The sequence below is a fragment of the Hypomesus transpacificus genome, chromosome 14 (genome assembly GCF_021917145.1).
Source record: "Hypomesus transpacificus isolate Combined female chromosome 14, fHypTra1, whole genome shotgun sequence".
Taxonomy (NCBI): Eukaryota; Metazoa; Chordata; class Actinopteri; order Osmeriformes; family Osmeridae; genus Hypomesus; species Hypomesus transpacificus.
The window spans coordinates 13,081,530-13,096,398 of NC_061073.1; the positions used below are offsets into that span (position 1 = coordinate 13,081,530).

A 14,869-nucleotide genomic window follows, 5' to 3' on the forward strand; every position below is an offset into this window, starting at 1 on the left:
GACAGACAGACAGACAGACAGACAGACAGACAGACAGACAGACAGACAGACAGACAGACAGACAGACAGACAGACAGACAGACAGACAGACAGACAGACAGACAGACAGACAGATAGACAGATAGACAGATAGACAGATAGGCAGATAGACAGATAGACAGATATAAAGATACATAGATAGATAGTGCTTTGAGAAATCCACATTTCCTGTTCAGTCCAAGGACAGATCAGCACGAGTTTGATTAGATATGCTAATGCGGGATGCCATGCGTATGCATCACCATAAGTAATTAAATGCATGACTTCTCCTATTATTGACATAAGTCGTCCATTCAGAGGACAAGGATTTCTCCTGTGTCCTGTTATATTTTCAATATGCATCCATGACTGCTTGGCTGGGGAAGTGTCTTCTGACTGGAAGAGCACAGCAGGTGGATACAGAAGAAGTAAAGAGAGAGAGACAGAGAGACAGAGAGACAGAGAGAGAGAGAGAGAGAGAGAGAGAGAGAGAGAGAGAGAGAGAGACAGAGAGACAGAGAGAGAGGGGATAAAGTGAGTTGATAGATATATAGATAGATAGATAGATAGATAGATAGATAGATAGATAGATAGATAGATAGATAGATAGATTATGGGACAGTAAAGCAATGTAAATGTAAATCTAATTTATCTATCTGACGTAGGGGCAATGAGGCTAACGTGGAACTGAGGGGAAAACGGAGATGAAGAAATGAGAGAGAGGTAGGAAGGCAGACTCACTGGGGAAATGTGTCTGATGCAAATCAGCTGAAACCTTGAGCATGGAGAGGATACCTCTACTAGTCTGTCTCCGCAGGACAGGAGAAGCTGAACTTTGCAGGCTGCTTCTTTCTCTGTATTCAGAAGTCCTTCCCTTTCCTTCCTCCTCCTCTCCCCTTCTAGCTCATCCTCTCAACCACTTCTCTCATAACATCTCCCATCCCATCACCTGCTTTCTCATTCTCTCCTCTCGTCTGCCAACACCTTCTCTTGTTGTACTTCTTGTATATCTGTTGGTTGTGTCAGGTTAACCTGCCGGTGTACAGTAGAAATACAGTTGTTTGTTGGTAGGAGGAACCAGGCAGGCTGGATGGTTGTGTTATGTATTGGGCATTCCAAAGCAAAATGCTGCCAAGAAGAAAACAAACAGTAGAAAGAGAATAACCGGAGAACAAAGAAAAGAATGACCTCTTATCTCTCTCTCTTCCTCTCTCTCTCTCTCTCTCTCTCTCTCTCTCTCTCTCTCTCTCTCTCTCTCTCTCTCTATCTCTCTCTCTCTCTCTCTCTCTCTCTCTCTCTCTCTCTCTCTGGTAAATCAGCATGTGGTTAAACAAACTAATGTGGTTAGTGTAATGTGGTCTGGAAGGCTATGTACCCACACTGTAAATCCCATATACTCAGAACACTGATAACTTTTGTGGAAACAGATTACATCAAACTTTAAACTAACCAAAACAATTTCTTGAAATAACAATGTATATATTAATATTAGTTCAATTCATGATATTTGTATTATTCATTTATAAGATATTCGATTACTCAAATCATTTGTTGGAATCAGTTTCCACAAAAGGTTTGAGGTAGAATCCTAACTCATCCTGTTCTCCGGCCATCATCTTCACGTCTCCTGAAGCGTCTCCTGAAAGGTGTTTTGAAGGTTTGCTGCTGGTAACAGGAAAAGGAACAATATAGAGGGGTGCGAGACAGCAGGTTGTCATCTATCCTGACGGGATACAGTTTACAGGTTTCCTACACCTCACATTTCTGCATTAGCTGTCTCTCCAGCACACACACACACACACACAAACACATTCCATCCCCAAGAGCAACAGTAGAGCTGAAAGAAAAGTGAGACAGGACACTTCACATGACTACTATAGTACTAATTCATCATAAGTGTGACACACAGAAACCTCTCCGTCGAGTCCATCCATCCATCCATCCAGCCTCATTTTCCTTTCTGTCCAGGCTGATGGAGTTGCTCCCGTGGCCAGTCTGCGTGCTGCCAGCCTCAGGAGTTGTTCCATTAGGTGTAAAAGCCCAGGTCCAGGAGTGATCAATGACCCAGCTCATCGGTCATCCAGGGGGGCTAACGGGTTGACGCCTGTAGCGATGGAGATGGATGGGGTGGAGGGAAGGATAAAGGGAGGGAGGGAGGGAGAGAGGACAGGAAGAGAGAAAAGGTGGAAGGGAAAGAGGGGGGATTGCGTGAGAGAGGTTATGCCAGAAGCTGTTAGTTTATAGCAAGGATGATAGATTATTATTTTCAATGATGGATGAAACAACCATCCTTAGCTGTTTTTCTCAACTCACCTGTCATTCAACACCCCCTTGGCTTCACAGTCAAGAGTCCATTTTAAGTAAACCGTGCTACAGGTTTTATGCACAGGCCAGTTTCAAAAGCATCTCAAATGGATCCTCTGTTATCAAAATCTTCAAAGAGCAGTTCACTTATTGAATTGTTTGTACCCCATACTGGAATCATGCTGTGTCGGTTCATGTTTTCACCTCCAACCTTTTAGTGACAGACTCAAGTATATCTGTCCATCACCATGTCCTACAAAACCAACTTTTTGTTTCTATTCTCATTTTCTCTTCTCAGCAGCAGCCATTGGAAAGTGCCTGTGTGTGAATGACTGAATGACTTGAATTGGATTAGCATTTATATGAAACTCTTTTTCTCCCGGAATCTGGCAGTAGGACTGGGATGCTCTGTCTGATGCGGTCTCTCTCTCTCGGCGCAGGGAAGCGGAGGACAGGAACGAGGGTAGGTGGGGTCGCACCCCAGGGAGAAAATTGGCACCCCCATCACCCCCCTTAACAAAGCAAGACAGGCCTAATTAATCTGCTCTTTTACAAGAATCCAGGCAAGTGAAGTCATGGGGAAAATAAGTGAGGAGAGGAGAGGAGGAGACATGAGAGGTAAATAAGCATAAAAACAAATCATACAATCTGCCTTTTCCTTCCGCTGCCAGGAAAACATGGAGTCAGGAGGAGAGGATTGTGTCACCCCAGCTGCCGAAGCTATTCAAATGAATTCTTGGCTCCATGTTTCCTTTCAATATGTCAGTCGGCGTGTCGGCAAAGAGGAAGGGAGATAGAGAGAAAAAGAGAGCGCCGAACTCGGATGCCTGAATGAGATGTGCAGGAAGTTTAAACATTTGACAGGTCCTTTAAATGCACACTGCAAGCTCAAAAACAAAACCAGTTGACAAGAACTACTGAACCAGTAGGGATTAAAAAGGAGCATCATCATCCTTGTCCCTGTTCCCATGTCTGTGCTTGACATTAGATCTCCTATGTTCTCTATATAACACCCTCTGTTCCAGGCTGTATATCCACATCATGTAAGTGTCATGGTGCAAACCCATCCCAGACCGCTCTGGTCCGGTCCGGACAGGGAGAACCAGTCGTCAAACACAGGGACGAAGAAGTTTTAAAGATCCATCTTTTCCCGAAGCTCCAAGTCTTAACCTGATCAATACAATGAAGGTGCTGATCACTCCATCTAGAACACTTACAACTGCATCCTCTCCCCTCATCCCTCTCTGTCTACTGTACCTTACTACAGCACGAGTCCTCTTCACATCAACCTACGGTGCCGTCTAACCTAGGGCTTGACTGTTTAAAGGGAGTTATTGCACTGAGAGAACTTAATGAAGTTAATCATTCAAGTGATAGTTTTTGATAGTGTTAACATTGTGTTTGACCCTGGTCTCAGACACAGGACACCCCCAGGGTCTGGCTTCTGTCTCTGTTGGTCAACACCTCTGATATTCCCACACAAATCACGTGCTCTGTTTAATTGTAAGGGATGGAGAGATATATGGATTGGAGGGTGATTTGAAAATCCATCAGCACCCTAAATTAGTTTTGATTAAAGGCCATAAGCAGAGATAAGCAACCTGTCAATCTCTTTTGACTCAGCCGTCAGTAGAGATGAAGAGAGCAAGGGAGGATGAGGGAAAATAGTCAGAAGGGGAGAAAGAGAGAAGTGAATGTAAATAGCCATGTATTAATTACAGCTGCCCCACCAGTGTTTCAAACCCTGCTGGGAAGGCTCAACTGGAGAGGCAGAGAAACACTGTCTCTTTCGGCAAGGGGGCTGTTGTGTTCAGCGTGTAGCACTGCTGCCCTCTTTGGGTCAGTGCTGTCCCAGCAGCAAAGGATGATGAAGTTGGCTACAGGTTGGTTGAGAATGTTTGTATGCATCTGTATGTGTATAAGGGAGAGAGTAATCAGGGATGGTTAGTGAGAGGCATGAAAGCAGAGCACCACCACTGAGGAAGAATCGGTCAGCAGACAGCTATACACTGCTCTCTTCCTCTTCCAAAAATGCTACATGAAAACCAATTTGGCTTGTTTTGTTACCTGACAATAGCAGCCCGATCTTGAAATACCTTTAATCTGAAGTACTGTTTGTGTTGTAGGAAATAACAAGATTGCTGAAATACAACAAAAATACTCAAAATACAACAAGATAAGCTGTAGATGAATGAGACAGCCATTGCCCATGGCAGGGGCCTGACAGGCATTTGTAGCATGGGTATCCAGGGCAACAGACTCTTGATAGCCGAGACAGAGTTATTGCAACCTTGGTAAATTGTGGGTGAACCCATACACAGCTGGATGATTCTAGGGGACAGTAATAGTAGAGTTTAGGAAACATTTGTGACCTTAGGCTTTCTGAGAGTATCATGTTAGTATGCAGCCTTGTGACAACTAAGAACAGTATCAACCCTAAAATATGCAAGGCAAGTTATTCAGGAAGTCAAAGAAATTGAAATTGACCACTTACATAGTATAATGCAAATCTTGAACACAGCCTACTCGGTCTGAGAAACTCTCCTCTGATAGTCTGACTCGCAGGAACAGGAACGGTCTGAACTATTCCTCTGCGTCCTCTTATCTGACAGAGAAGACGAAGTAAGCCTTACCACCCACTGACTCTCCTGGTCATTCTGATCCGGAAAAAAAAGATTACCCTCATTTGTCAGACAATTTTCGGAGAGAGAAAGGACAAGGGAGCAAGTTTCATTCCCATCAGAGAACAAAAGGACTGCTACATTATTTTTAGATGAAGGATGAATTCCAGCGGAACCAGTTTTAATCAATTGTAATTAATTCTACAGGAGCTGGCCAGTGGCTAGTAGCTGTCTGACACAACAGAGAACGGACGTAAAATATTGAACTGGGACGAGAATCCATTAATACCTCCTATGGAGGAGCGAGGGACAAAACTGGCATCAGACAGAGTACACACTGTACATGGTCTCATTGGAATATCACACCAGCTGAACACACTGTTCTGATCTGAGAGCAGGTGAACAAATAGAGAATTTCTCTTATTTTCAAATAACCCTATTTCAAACAATGACTAATCGATTGTGATTGATTGATACATCTTTGCCGACCCACTTGTGCCAGGTCCATCTTTCCCTGTTTTATCTTAATTACTAGCCCCACCTGCAGGTGGGTCTGAGCTTTGGTATATGATTGTATTCTTTTTATCGACATGTGGTAGAGTTACCCACCTGATTCACATTGTGCAGCCTGTTGAGTCTGTTGATGCCATTTTGGTTGATGCCATCTTGCTGGCTTTGCCAATCTCACTAGTCTTGTTGATGGGCACCATGGTGGGCTGGTTGTTCTTGGAGAAAACAAACCTGAAACTGAAAGCACATTGAAAGCATAAAATGAATGGGGATTGTTTCGAGATTTGCTGTGACTGATCATGTAGAAAATGGTCATGGCTGGAGCACACAAACATCCCAGTGGTAAATGTATATGTTTTTTTTGATTGAGAATCCTTGTTTTACCAAGCAGTGCTTGGTAAATGTGCAATTGCACATTTTCTCTTGTTCCCTTGAGTGGTTTACAAATTTAATACAGGAAGAGCCAGAGAAGGAATCCAGACAAACTGAGAGTACATTCTTAATTTTAAAACAATGTGAACATATACAAATTCCCAATAACTTTCCAAGGAAACTGCACCTCTTATTAATTGTATACACAAGCATTTGAAGTATGTCCCTTAAGTTTTAATCATGAAATAGTTTTCTGAGTTAAAAGTTCCATTCTGTTCCATTACTCCATTGAAGTAATGGAACAGAAAGTTAATTAGCCCTAACCCTGGTATTAAGACAGTAAGATCATACTTCACTGTGCCTTGCAAAGAATAATTATTGTGTTTCTTTTCTGTAAATTATACAAGCCATTCTTTTAAGCACTGTACTGAATTGAAATAGTGTAAGGAACCTGGTCTTTCATAGCTATTTTCAAAATAGGGTGGATTCAGCCAATGTGGGACGTCAGAAGAAGTGATTTGGCTGTTTAGTGTAAACCCTGTGTGTGCTGTATTAAAGGTGGCATCAGTATTCCCTAGTCATGGTCTGACTTTGAGGAACCAGTGTGGCAGCTAGGTCACGTACCACATCACGCCAGCTGAATGTAGCCTACTTGACTTCAGAATTCACAATTAATTTTCCAGCAGATGGAGCACTTTCACTGTGAACCAGAGCAGCTCTAGAAGGGATATATGCAACGTCGGTTTACATTCTGCACTGATGGAAATGTAATAAATACATCACAGTCATTTGTTATGATAGCATAAACCACTTCTTCCAGTAGTATCAGGTTTTAAATGTATTGGCAATTTGGAACTACTGCATTGGTTCATGCTCCTCTCTATGTTTTATTGTTCAATCTTAAATCAAATGTGATGTTTCCAAATCTTGAATAAAACCTAATGTTATGTAAAGCAAGTATTTTAAACGCTAAGTAAATACAATTTGAAACATCAAAACCTTTATGAAGCCATATCAAATTTCCAAAATTCCGTAAGTAAGTCAACAGGAAAAAATGTAATTTAAAAAAGTATTAAACCCAATGTGCAAATCCAGTATAATAAATAGTATATAAGTAAAGTGACGGGTGCTGGCAGCTGTGGAATGGAGTTGAAAGCTTTGTTCCTGCTGGGTCATGGGCAACAGAGAACAGTCTACAGAAGTAAAGGGTGCCGGGGGTGGGTCAGACAGCCCAGACAGGGGTGTCAGACTGTCTACTGCTGATGGATGTTGAGCATGCGCACAACATGGTGGAATGGGGAAGAAGTTTCTCATGGTGGGTGGCATGACAGATGACAGGCAGGGTGGGTGGTGTCTTCTGTGATGCCGAGGGCTCTGCTGCAGCAGTGTGTGGTGGAGATTTGCTGATGTCTGGTGGCTCTACCCTGATAATCCTCTGCCATGTCACACTGCGATGCCAGCGACGCTCATGATCAGATTTTGATTGGGGAACGAGCTGATTGTCCTGGAGGGAATGCAGCAGATGATGCCGTTTCTGGTGTGCAATTGCAGATTTGGCAAAAGTAGCCCCAGTTAGTCCATGCTCTATCTGCTTTTTCCTCTGCCTCATCAAACCAGATCTCCAGATATTTACAGTAAGGGAGGGCACAGCAGTCTTAAGACCCTGCCTGTAGACCGTAAGCAGAAGCACGGAGGTGTGGTCTGGCCCGTGGAAGAGAAATCAGGGATATATCATGTGCTTCTGTTAATCACAATCAGCTATTGTCTTATTATGTTCATGTATTTTTGTCTTGTTCATTCATTGTATTATATGAGCGTTCCTACTATAACCTGTGGGTCTAAGAAATAGTATCTTCCTGATTGACAAAAATCTGCTGGCTGTATGTTATCTTGTTTCCCCCTACTCCCCTTAAACACCTTCATCCCTCAGTCAGAGGTTGCTACTCTCACTGTAAATTCTAATTGGTCATTTTTCTTGTTGATGTGTACAGTAACTCTGTCTCCAATCAGCTGGCTGCTTACTGTATTACTTTAATACCCAGAAGTGCAAGGCATGCCCCCCTAATGGTAGCACTATGTAGCACTGTCTGCGATTGCAGTAGCTCAACAGACTCCAGACTTTACAAAGTCAAGGTGGGTTGGGCTCAGGCTAATCTCATAAAGGGAAGTGCAGCTCCTCGTGGTCTCTCCCTGTGTGGTTCCTTATTGCTGCAGATCCAATGAGAGTAGACAGGTGAGAGGCAAGAGCCCATTCTCTCCCTGACCTAGTTATCAGCTAGTGCTATAAGGGTCTTGACGAGGACCTGGACTGACACAGGTTCACTGAACCCTGTGTCTCCCACTGGTAAAAGTAATGAGTCATGTTCAAAAGTTCACTAGATAAATACAGTTGTTTTTATGTGTATAGACCCATGCATAGAAATAGAATAGAATACTGTCAGCTTGGAATTAACTGTGGGAAACTTCATATGGTATTTCAGTGTGTAGAGGAATGACATAGTGAAAAAGTATTTCAAACACAATAGGAGGATTAAATGTCTAGCAATTGCATAACCCTTCTGAATATACATTAATAAAAATGATGCATTCATTCAAGCAGAGCTTATACAAAAAATGATGTAATGGGGAAAATCTACCGCTGAGCTATACATCTCCTGTCGGATTGCACACTCACCTTCCAACATTTTATTTATTCCACAACTTTTATTTTCCATATTCATAACCTCTTGTTGCTTAATATTTTGTATTCACCTCAGTTTTAGGTGAGAGACAGCTTTTTGCTTGACAGATCAATGTACTAGAAGTTGTCGATTTGCACCCTTATCAGGGTTCCCATGTGGTTTAGCAAATCCTTGAGATTGTGGGTTTTTCTCTGTTATGAGATCATCTTGGAATAACACTGTTCATCGCTGACATCATAGCAAGATAATTCTAGAAGCAGCGCATGCACATCTTCAAAAAATTGTGTGAAGAACTAAAATAGTAAGTAGCTAAGAAACATTGCCCCACTCGGCCATGTGCGAGGGTAACAAACAATTAATTGTTAGTTACAAAGTTACAACTAGTCATTAAATCACAGCAGGCTTGCATCTCAGTTGCATCTCAGGCCATTTCCCAATATATTGAGGCGTGCTTAGGAGGAAACATATTCTTTCCTTTGACCTTCATGCTTCAGAGACACTTTGTTAGTACCACTGTGTGTTTGATCTTGTTGTTTAATAATTATAAACCCAGAACCTGAACAAAATACCAGTTGTGTTATAGTTTTTTAGGCATAAAAGAAAAAAGAAAACCAGTTTATCCCTCGCAGCTGTAAAAGGTTTTAGTTTTTGATATTCTGGGACAGAAAAAAGTCATCTAGCAGGTTTCCGGCAGTTGCATCATTTGTGCACATCTCGTCTGTTGTCACTGGATGATATAGATTTAAAAAATTGTACCCGGAACTTGAGAAATACAGGGAATAGCCTATCCAGCACAATATTTCTGCTGCAAAACAGTTAAGACAAATCACTGTGTACCTGACTTAATCTGACATCTTTTGAAACATTGTCTGAAAATATAGCATGCCTTCCTTATTCTGTCTCTAAGGGTCACTGTAAAACTAAAAAAATTAATAAAGACAAAACAACATGTACAATTAGATTGTGAAAAAATTAACAAAAAATCTGATCCACCAAATAGTACTTTGTCAGATTTTATTTTCATATGAATTTGTCTAAACATAAACCTAACAAACATTGTTTTTTGTTATTATCAAGTTGAAGGTATGAACCAATAATCACAGCTGTTGTTGAACTGTAATAAACATCACCAGACAAAATTACAGTCATAATGTTGTTGCATTGTGATTATGCAGCTCATTGCTACTGTTATATAAATAGGGTCGTTTGACCGGGGTGTTTAGGTGTCTGGTTTGTTTTGCCTGCCCAGCTGACACTGAAGAAGCTTCATTCTCTTACATAGATCCGTGTACATTTCACGTCATCTGCTGCGAAGATCTGAGGGGAAAGCACAGATGTTCATACTTAAACAAAAATCTAATCTTATAAAACTCTTATCAACAAACGTCATCTAGCACAAAGGTATGACACTTGTCAGAGATTTGTGATTATGAGGGTTTACAGTACTTCCAACATCATGGACTCACTCCTTGTAAACCCTTTATACATTCTCTTGGGGAAGTGGTAGTTGTCAATGGACTTTAGATCTTGGAGCTCTTTTCCAACAATATTATATACAATACATACATTAAGTCAGCTAGCAGAAGCAGAAACACTGTTCCTAGTCCTTTTTAGTGCCTATCATAATGTTTATAAGGGTAGTCTGTTACAATTTCAACATGGTACAACTCAAAGTATCACTGGTGTTTCTGACTGGCTTGTAGGTGACATTTAACTCTGTATAGCTCGAGACAGCTCTCAACTCGGCAGAAAACGTCCCTCCGTATGCCTGCGCCTCATCCATTAATTGTGTAAAGCGGGACAAGTTATCCCTTACTTCTCAGCGTGAGGAATACAAGGTGTTGCGTGAGTGTGAAATGGTTAAAATGTGTGAGTCTCAAATCAAATCAAATCAAATCAAATCAAATTTATTTGCATAGCCCTTTTTACACGCAAGCATGTCACAGAGGGCTTCACATGCGCCCATAGAACTGCCCCTCAACCAACCTAAACCCTCAAGGAAGACAAGGAAAAACTCCCAGAAAAACTCCCACCGGGAGAAAAAATGGAAGAAACCTTGGGAGGAGCAATTCAGAGAGGGATCCCCTCCTCCAGAGACGGTTGGTAAGAGAGAGGAGCAGAACACAAGCTAAACATAGTCATACAGTGTCAATGGGTTTTGAAACACCAAAATCCATTGTCTCAAAGCGAATGCGTTAGACTTGAGAGCCCTAATCACCATAATAAATGGGCCAGATCTTATATCAATTCCAAATAGGCCTTCAAAATTGTACAATGTTGCCCTCTCCTAAGTGTTCACTAATGTTCTCACCAATATGAGCTCATCACCGTTCAATTCTCTTGTCCAGTATGTCTTGGGTCCATCTCCCTCCACAATGGTTTGCTTGCAGCATATCTTATTCTCTGTTTCCCAGGTAGCAACACTCTGTTGAAAGAGGGGTGAGAAGGATTTCTGTGAAGTAAATACAGATGTTTAAAAAATCACCTGTGTAAGCATGTTGACGTACATGTAAATAAAAAACGTAAGTAAAAAATTCAGAAGAATATATTTGGTTACCTTCATAAAAAGCATCACATCTTGTGTATAGACCTGCATTCCTAACAATTCTAGACCATGGTGATGTAATCTATACAAATACTGCTGCTACTACTGTAAAGCTTTTCGATGTGATGTGCTCTCTGCTTTAGCAGAATAGCCTTTCAACATCCTGTTTGATGTTCCTCCAAGCAGACTGACATGGTTCATAGTCTCTAAGACCTCAATGGTAATCACCATATCAAAAGTGGGTGAAGCAATCAAACCCTGCTGAGTTGTTGGCCCCACAGAGACTATCCAGAACCATAGAGTACAGATCTGAGCTAGGCTTTTCTCAAACTCTCACTGCCCCTTTCTAACACACCAAAAGGCACAGAAAGTTGATTAGCCACGGCCCCGTTCTCCACCATCATTAGTCTCTGGCACTGACTACAAGGATTGGCTTTCATTCTCTCCCTCCACTCCTATCCTTTTTAGCTACTTTCTCCCTTCCTCTCCAAATCAACTTTCTAACAATTCTCAATTTTCTCTCCACCCCCACCCGCTCTCACTACATTTGTTTTACTTGTATTGTTTATGAAGGCTTGCATCATGTCAAACATACCCTGGGCTCATCATTTCCAGTGCAGGGATGCACCACAAAAAAAAAAATTTGGAGGTCAAACATATTGACAATTGACAATAAGCTTTCTAACAACCACTGTTAAATCTCCTTTTTTTCACTTTGATACCCCAAGAGAGATGACGCCCTTCCTGGATTGTCCTTATCAATCCCTCGCTAAACAGGACTGGCTCTGGAAGTGAAAAGGGCTCTCTGATCTATTCAAATCCCCTGATTAAACAGAGCTTTTAACCTTGTGCCAGTGTTAACCATAATCATCTCTGCCAGTGACAGATCAGTATGTAATCCCTTTAACCATAGGGCAGGCCATTCAGGCCATCCCCTCCTCCATTCAAACACACAAACCTGCCCCTCTTTAGTCAGCCCTCCAGTACCAGCCAGTTAATCAGGGCTGAATATGAGACTATTTGGGATCACCATTCTATTATTTTTTGGTGCAGCTGTGATCAAATGTCAGGGGTCCAATACTGGGGAGGAGTCTTGCAAATGCTTGTTTCTATTCTTTATGTCTTACAAAACTCTAAAATCAGCAACTATTATAAAAAACATATTTATAAATGTTGAAAAACTAATCCGGTTACAATTTTGTGACTGCACGTCACATACTTGTTTCTGCATGCCTTACTTTAAGACAATTGCGTTTTTTGAACCAATGAATGGATCAATTTACTCAGTTTAGATTAAATCAAACTGAGTGGAATGCCCTGGTAATTCACGACCAGCTCGTCTCATTCTCCATCATGTTGCCTACAAACACTACCTTGCATTTCCTGCCATCAACAGTCTCCTCATCAAATTCCTTGCCGATGTGGAAATTGATCTCCGTTGTGCGCACGCTGGTAGAGGTCTTGATGTAGAACTGCTCTCCAGTCTGGCGTATCTCTACGTGGGGCTTGGACGCTGCAGCGCCAGCCACCTTACGCAGCATGGCATTCACACCTAGACAGGAGTTAGAAGAAAGGGAAGTCAGAAAGAGACGTGGTTAATGAAATAATTAAAATGACTACACATTGAAAAAGGTATTTCATTACACTCTGCTACTGAATTGTTCAGTGACAAATTCAGTAGCAATATGTCATCTTATTCCCCTTGCTAGTGCATGAATTGGACAGCACTCTATATGGCAGTTCAAATCGAATATATCTTGGTCAGTCACCTGTAATTGTGTGTTGTGCAAACTCCGATAACACTGACCTCACAGTTTACAAGGGGAATGTATTGAACTTTAGATGTGGTTAACAAGGGCATGATTGGAGGAGTTTAATTTCAACATTTCATCTTGAACATGAAAATGAGACAGCTCACATGAACATTTGGCAGGGGCTATTCATGAATGTATACATTGAAACAAACAGTGTGTATGCAGTATCTACTGTATATAATGTATTTGTGTATATGCATAAATGTTTTAATCAAGACAATGTCAAATTGTGAAAATATATTTACTGGCATTTAATGCAGATTGATTGATTAATTAATAGTACAAATTTGTATAGATTCCTCAATTAAACTTACATTAATAAATTTGGTAATTTCACATTACTATTAAAAAAATTACATCACATACCTATCATCTGAATCAGAATGTCTTAAGAAAGGTCCAATGTGTACCATTCTATTGAAGTAGGTTCTATTGAAACTACTCACTCTAATCCTTACAGAATCTCAAATGAAAATCCAAGAATAATTAATTGATAATAACGAATAACAACAAAAAAAGAATTAGGTCACTTTATGAATCTACTCAAAGTCATACAATAGCAACACATGTACATTCAGCACCCATGATAATTCTTGTGGTGAAAAACCATGAGTGAAATGCAAAGCCTGGGTCCTTAAACTCCTTAATGTGTCTATTGTAGTCCAGACATGGACAGAACCCGCACACAACAGAATCAAGTGACCCACTTCTCCCTCTCCATCATTTCATCCCAGTAATGAGTAAAGACTAAAAGAGAAAAAAGAACAAAAGATGGGACATGAGAATTCTATTGGGGTCTACAGACCCTGTCTGGCGTTGCCAATGTCTGCCCCAGTTAAAAGCTTTACATGAACAATATTATCAGCCACATGCAGGTCAGTATACCGTTCTTCTAACAAAACCGTGTCTGTTACATTTTACATTTTCAAAAATGTTCACTGCATCTTTTCAAGACCAGATAATATTTTTAAAGCTATTTCAGTGTACATGTAACTGATGCAGGGATATCTCGTTGTGCATGGTACTGGAGAAAAAAAATGAAGGAAGGGAAAAGATAGTCAGAAAGAGAGGACAAAATTAAGGGCTTACCAAGAGCTTTGAGAAGTTCATCAAAATGTTCACTGCTCTTCATCTTCCAGGTGCCAGTAAAGTTGGACATGTCTGCATAAGCTGAGAAGGTCTGTGCCTGTAAAATAACCTTTTTTGTGCCGTGCTCTCTTCTTTCTCAACCGCCTAAATGTCCTCCTCACTGTCTCTATTTCGGACTCCCTGTAGCTAGAGGCCGCCTCTGTACAACAACTGAAATCAAGTGTATCTCCCTTTCTTTCACCCCTGTGTCCTAGACTTTTCTTTTTTAGTAACACCCTTCGTCTAGGATGTGTCTTTCTCAGCGTGTCTCTCTGTATGCGTTGACCTGATCTCTGCCACTAATTGGAGTTACTGTGTCTGAGCTGACTCTAACTCTCCCCCTAGCTGCTCTGTCATACAATTGCAACAAGATATCACTACCGTAACATTATTCCCAGAAATATGAATGCACGCCAACCACAATAACCATTATAATATTCACAATACTTCCTTCATAATAATTAAGTATAGCACTTGAAAGTTTAAACATTCTGCTTTGTATTACATTCTATATCTCTGACCTGTGAAAATCGTGAATCTCATTAGATAATAATTAATTGATATGCCTAAACTATATTCCAACAAACAAACTTTGACAGTGTTGTCTTTGCACTATGGCATGTGGGACATCATCATTTATTTATGTGCCTGCTCTAACCGGACCCGAAGGTGCCAGTGCCACTGCAACATATTTAAAACTTTTAATTGTAGCATATTGACACACACACACACCTTATGTGAAAACAAATACCAGAAAATGACATTCAGCAAACCACTAGATGTCACTGTGTGCTCCATCTTTTTATGCCTGAAGCTTTGGATCTTCTCCCGGCACATTGAGAACAAACAGGAAGAAAGCCCCAAAGCTTCAAAAGG

At 41.0% G+C, this 14,869-nt stretch overlaps 1 protein-coding gene across 1 annotated transcript; it reads right to left on the reverse strand.

Annotated features, from left to right (window-relative positions):
* Window positions 1-9,496: 9,496 nt before the first annotated feature.
* LOC124476933 (cellular retinoic acid-binding protein 1) lies at window positions 9,497-14,313 on the reverse strand. The gene is made up of 4 exons (XM_047034390.1): window positions 13,955-14,313; window positions 12,425-12,603; window positions 10,818-10,931; window positions 9,497-9,823 (listed from the first exon to the last, which is right to left on the reverse strand). Exons 1-4 carry the CDS (start codon window positions 14,022-14,024, stop codon window positions 9,773-9,775), a joined length of 414 nt encoding a protein of 137 aa, XP_046890346.1. The 5' UTR covers window positions 14,025-14,313; the 3' UTR covers window positions 9,497-9,772.
* Window positions 14,314-14,869: the final 556 nt, after the last annotated feature.

Bases quoted from the DNA above. Each gene is read 5' to 3' on its own strand.
- LOC124476933 (XM_047034390.1), bottom strand. From the start codon at position 14,024: ATGTCCAACTTTACTGGCACCTGGAAGATGAAGAGCAGTGAACATTTT. The intron at 12,604-13,954 runs GTAAGCCCTTAA...ACTCCTGTCTAG, and splicing joins TGAACTTCTCAAAGCTCTTG to GTGTGAATGCCATGCTGCGT. The intron at 10,932-12,424 runs GTAGTGTTTGTA...CTCTTTCAACAG, and splicing joins TTGATGGCAGGAAATGCAAG to AGTGTTGCTACCTGGGAAAC.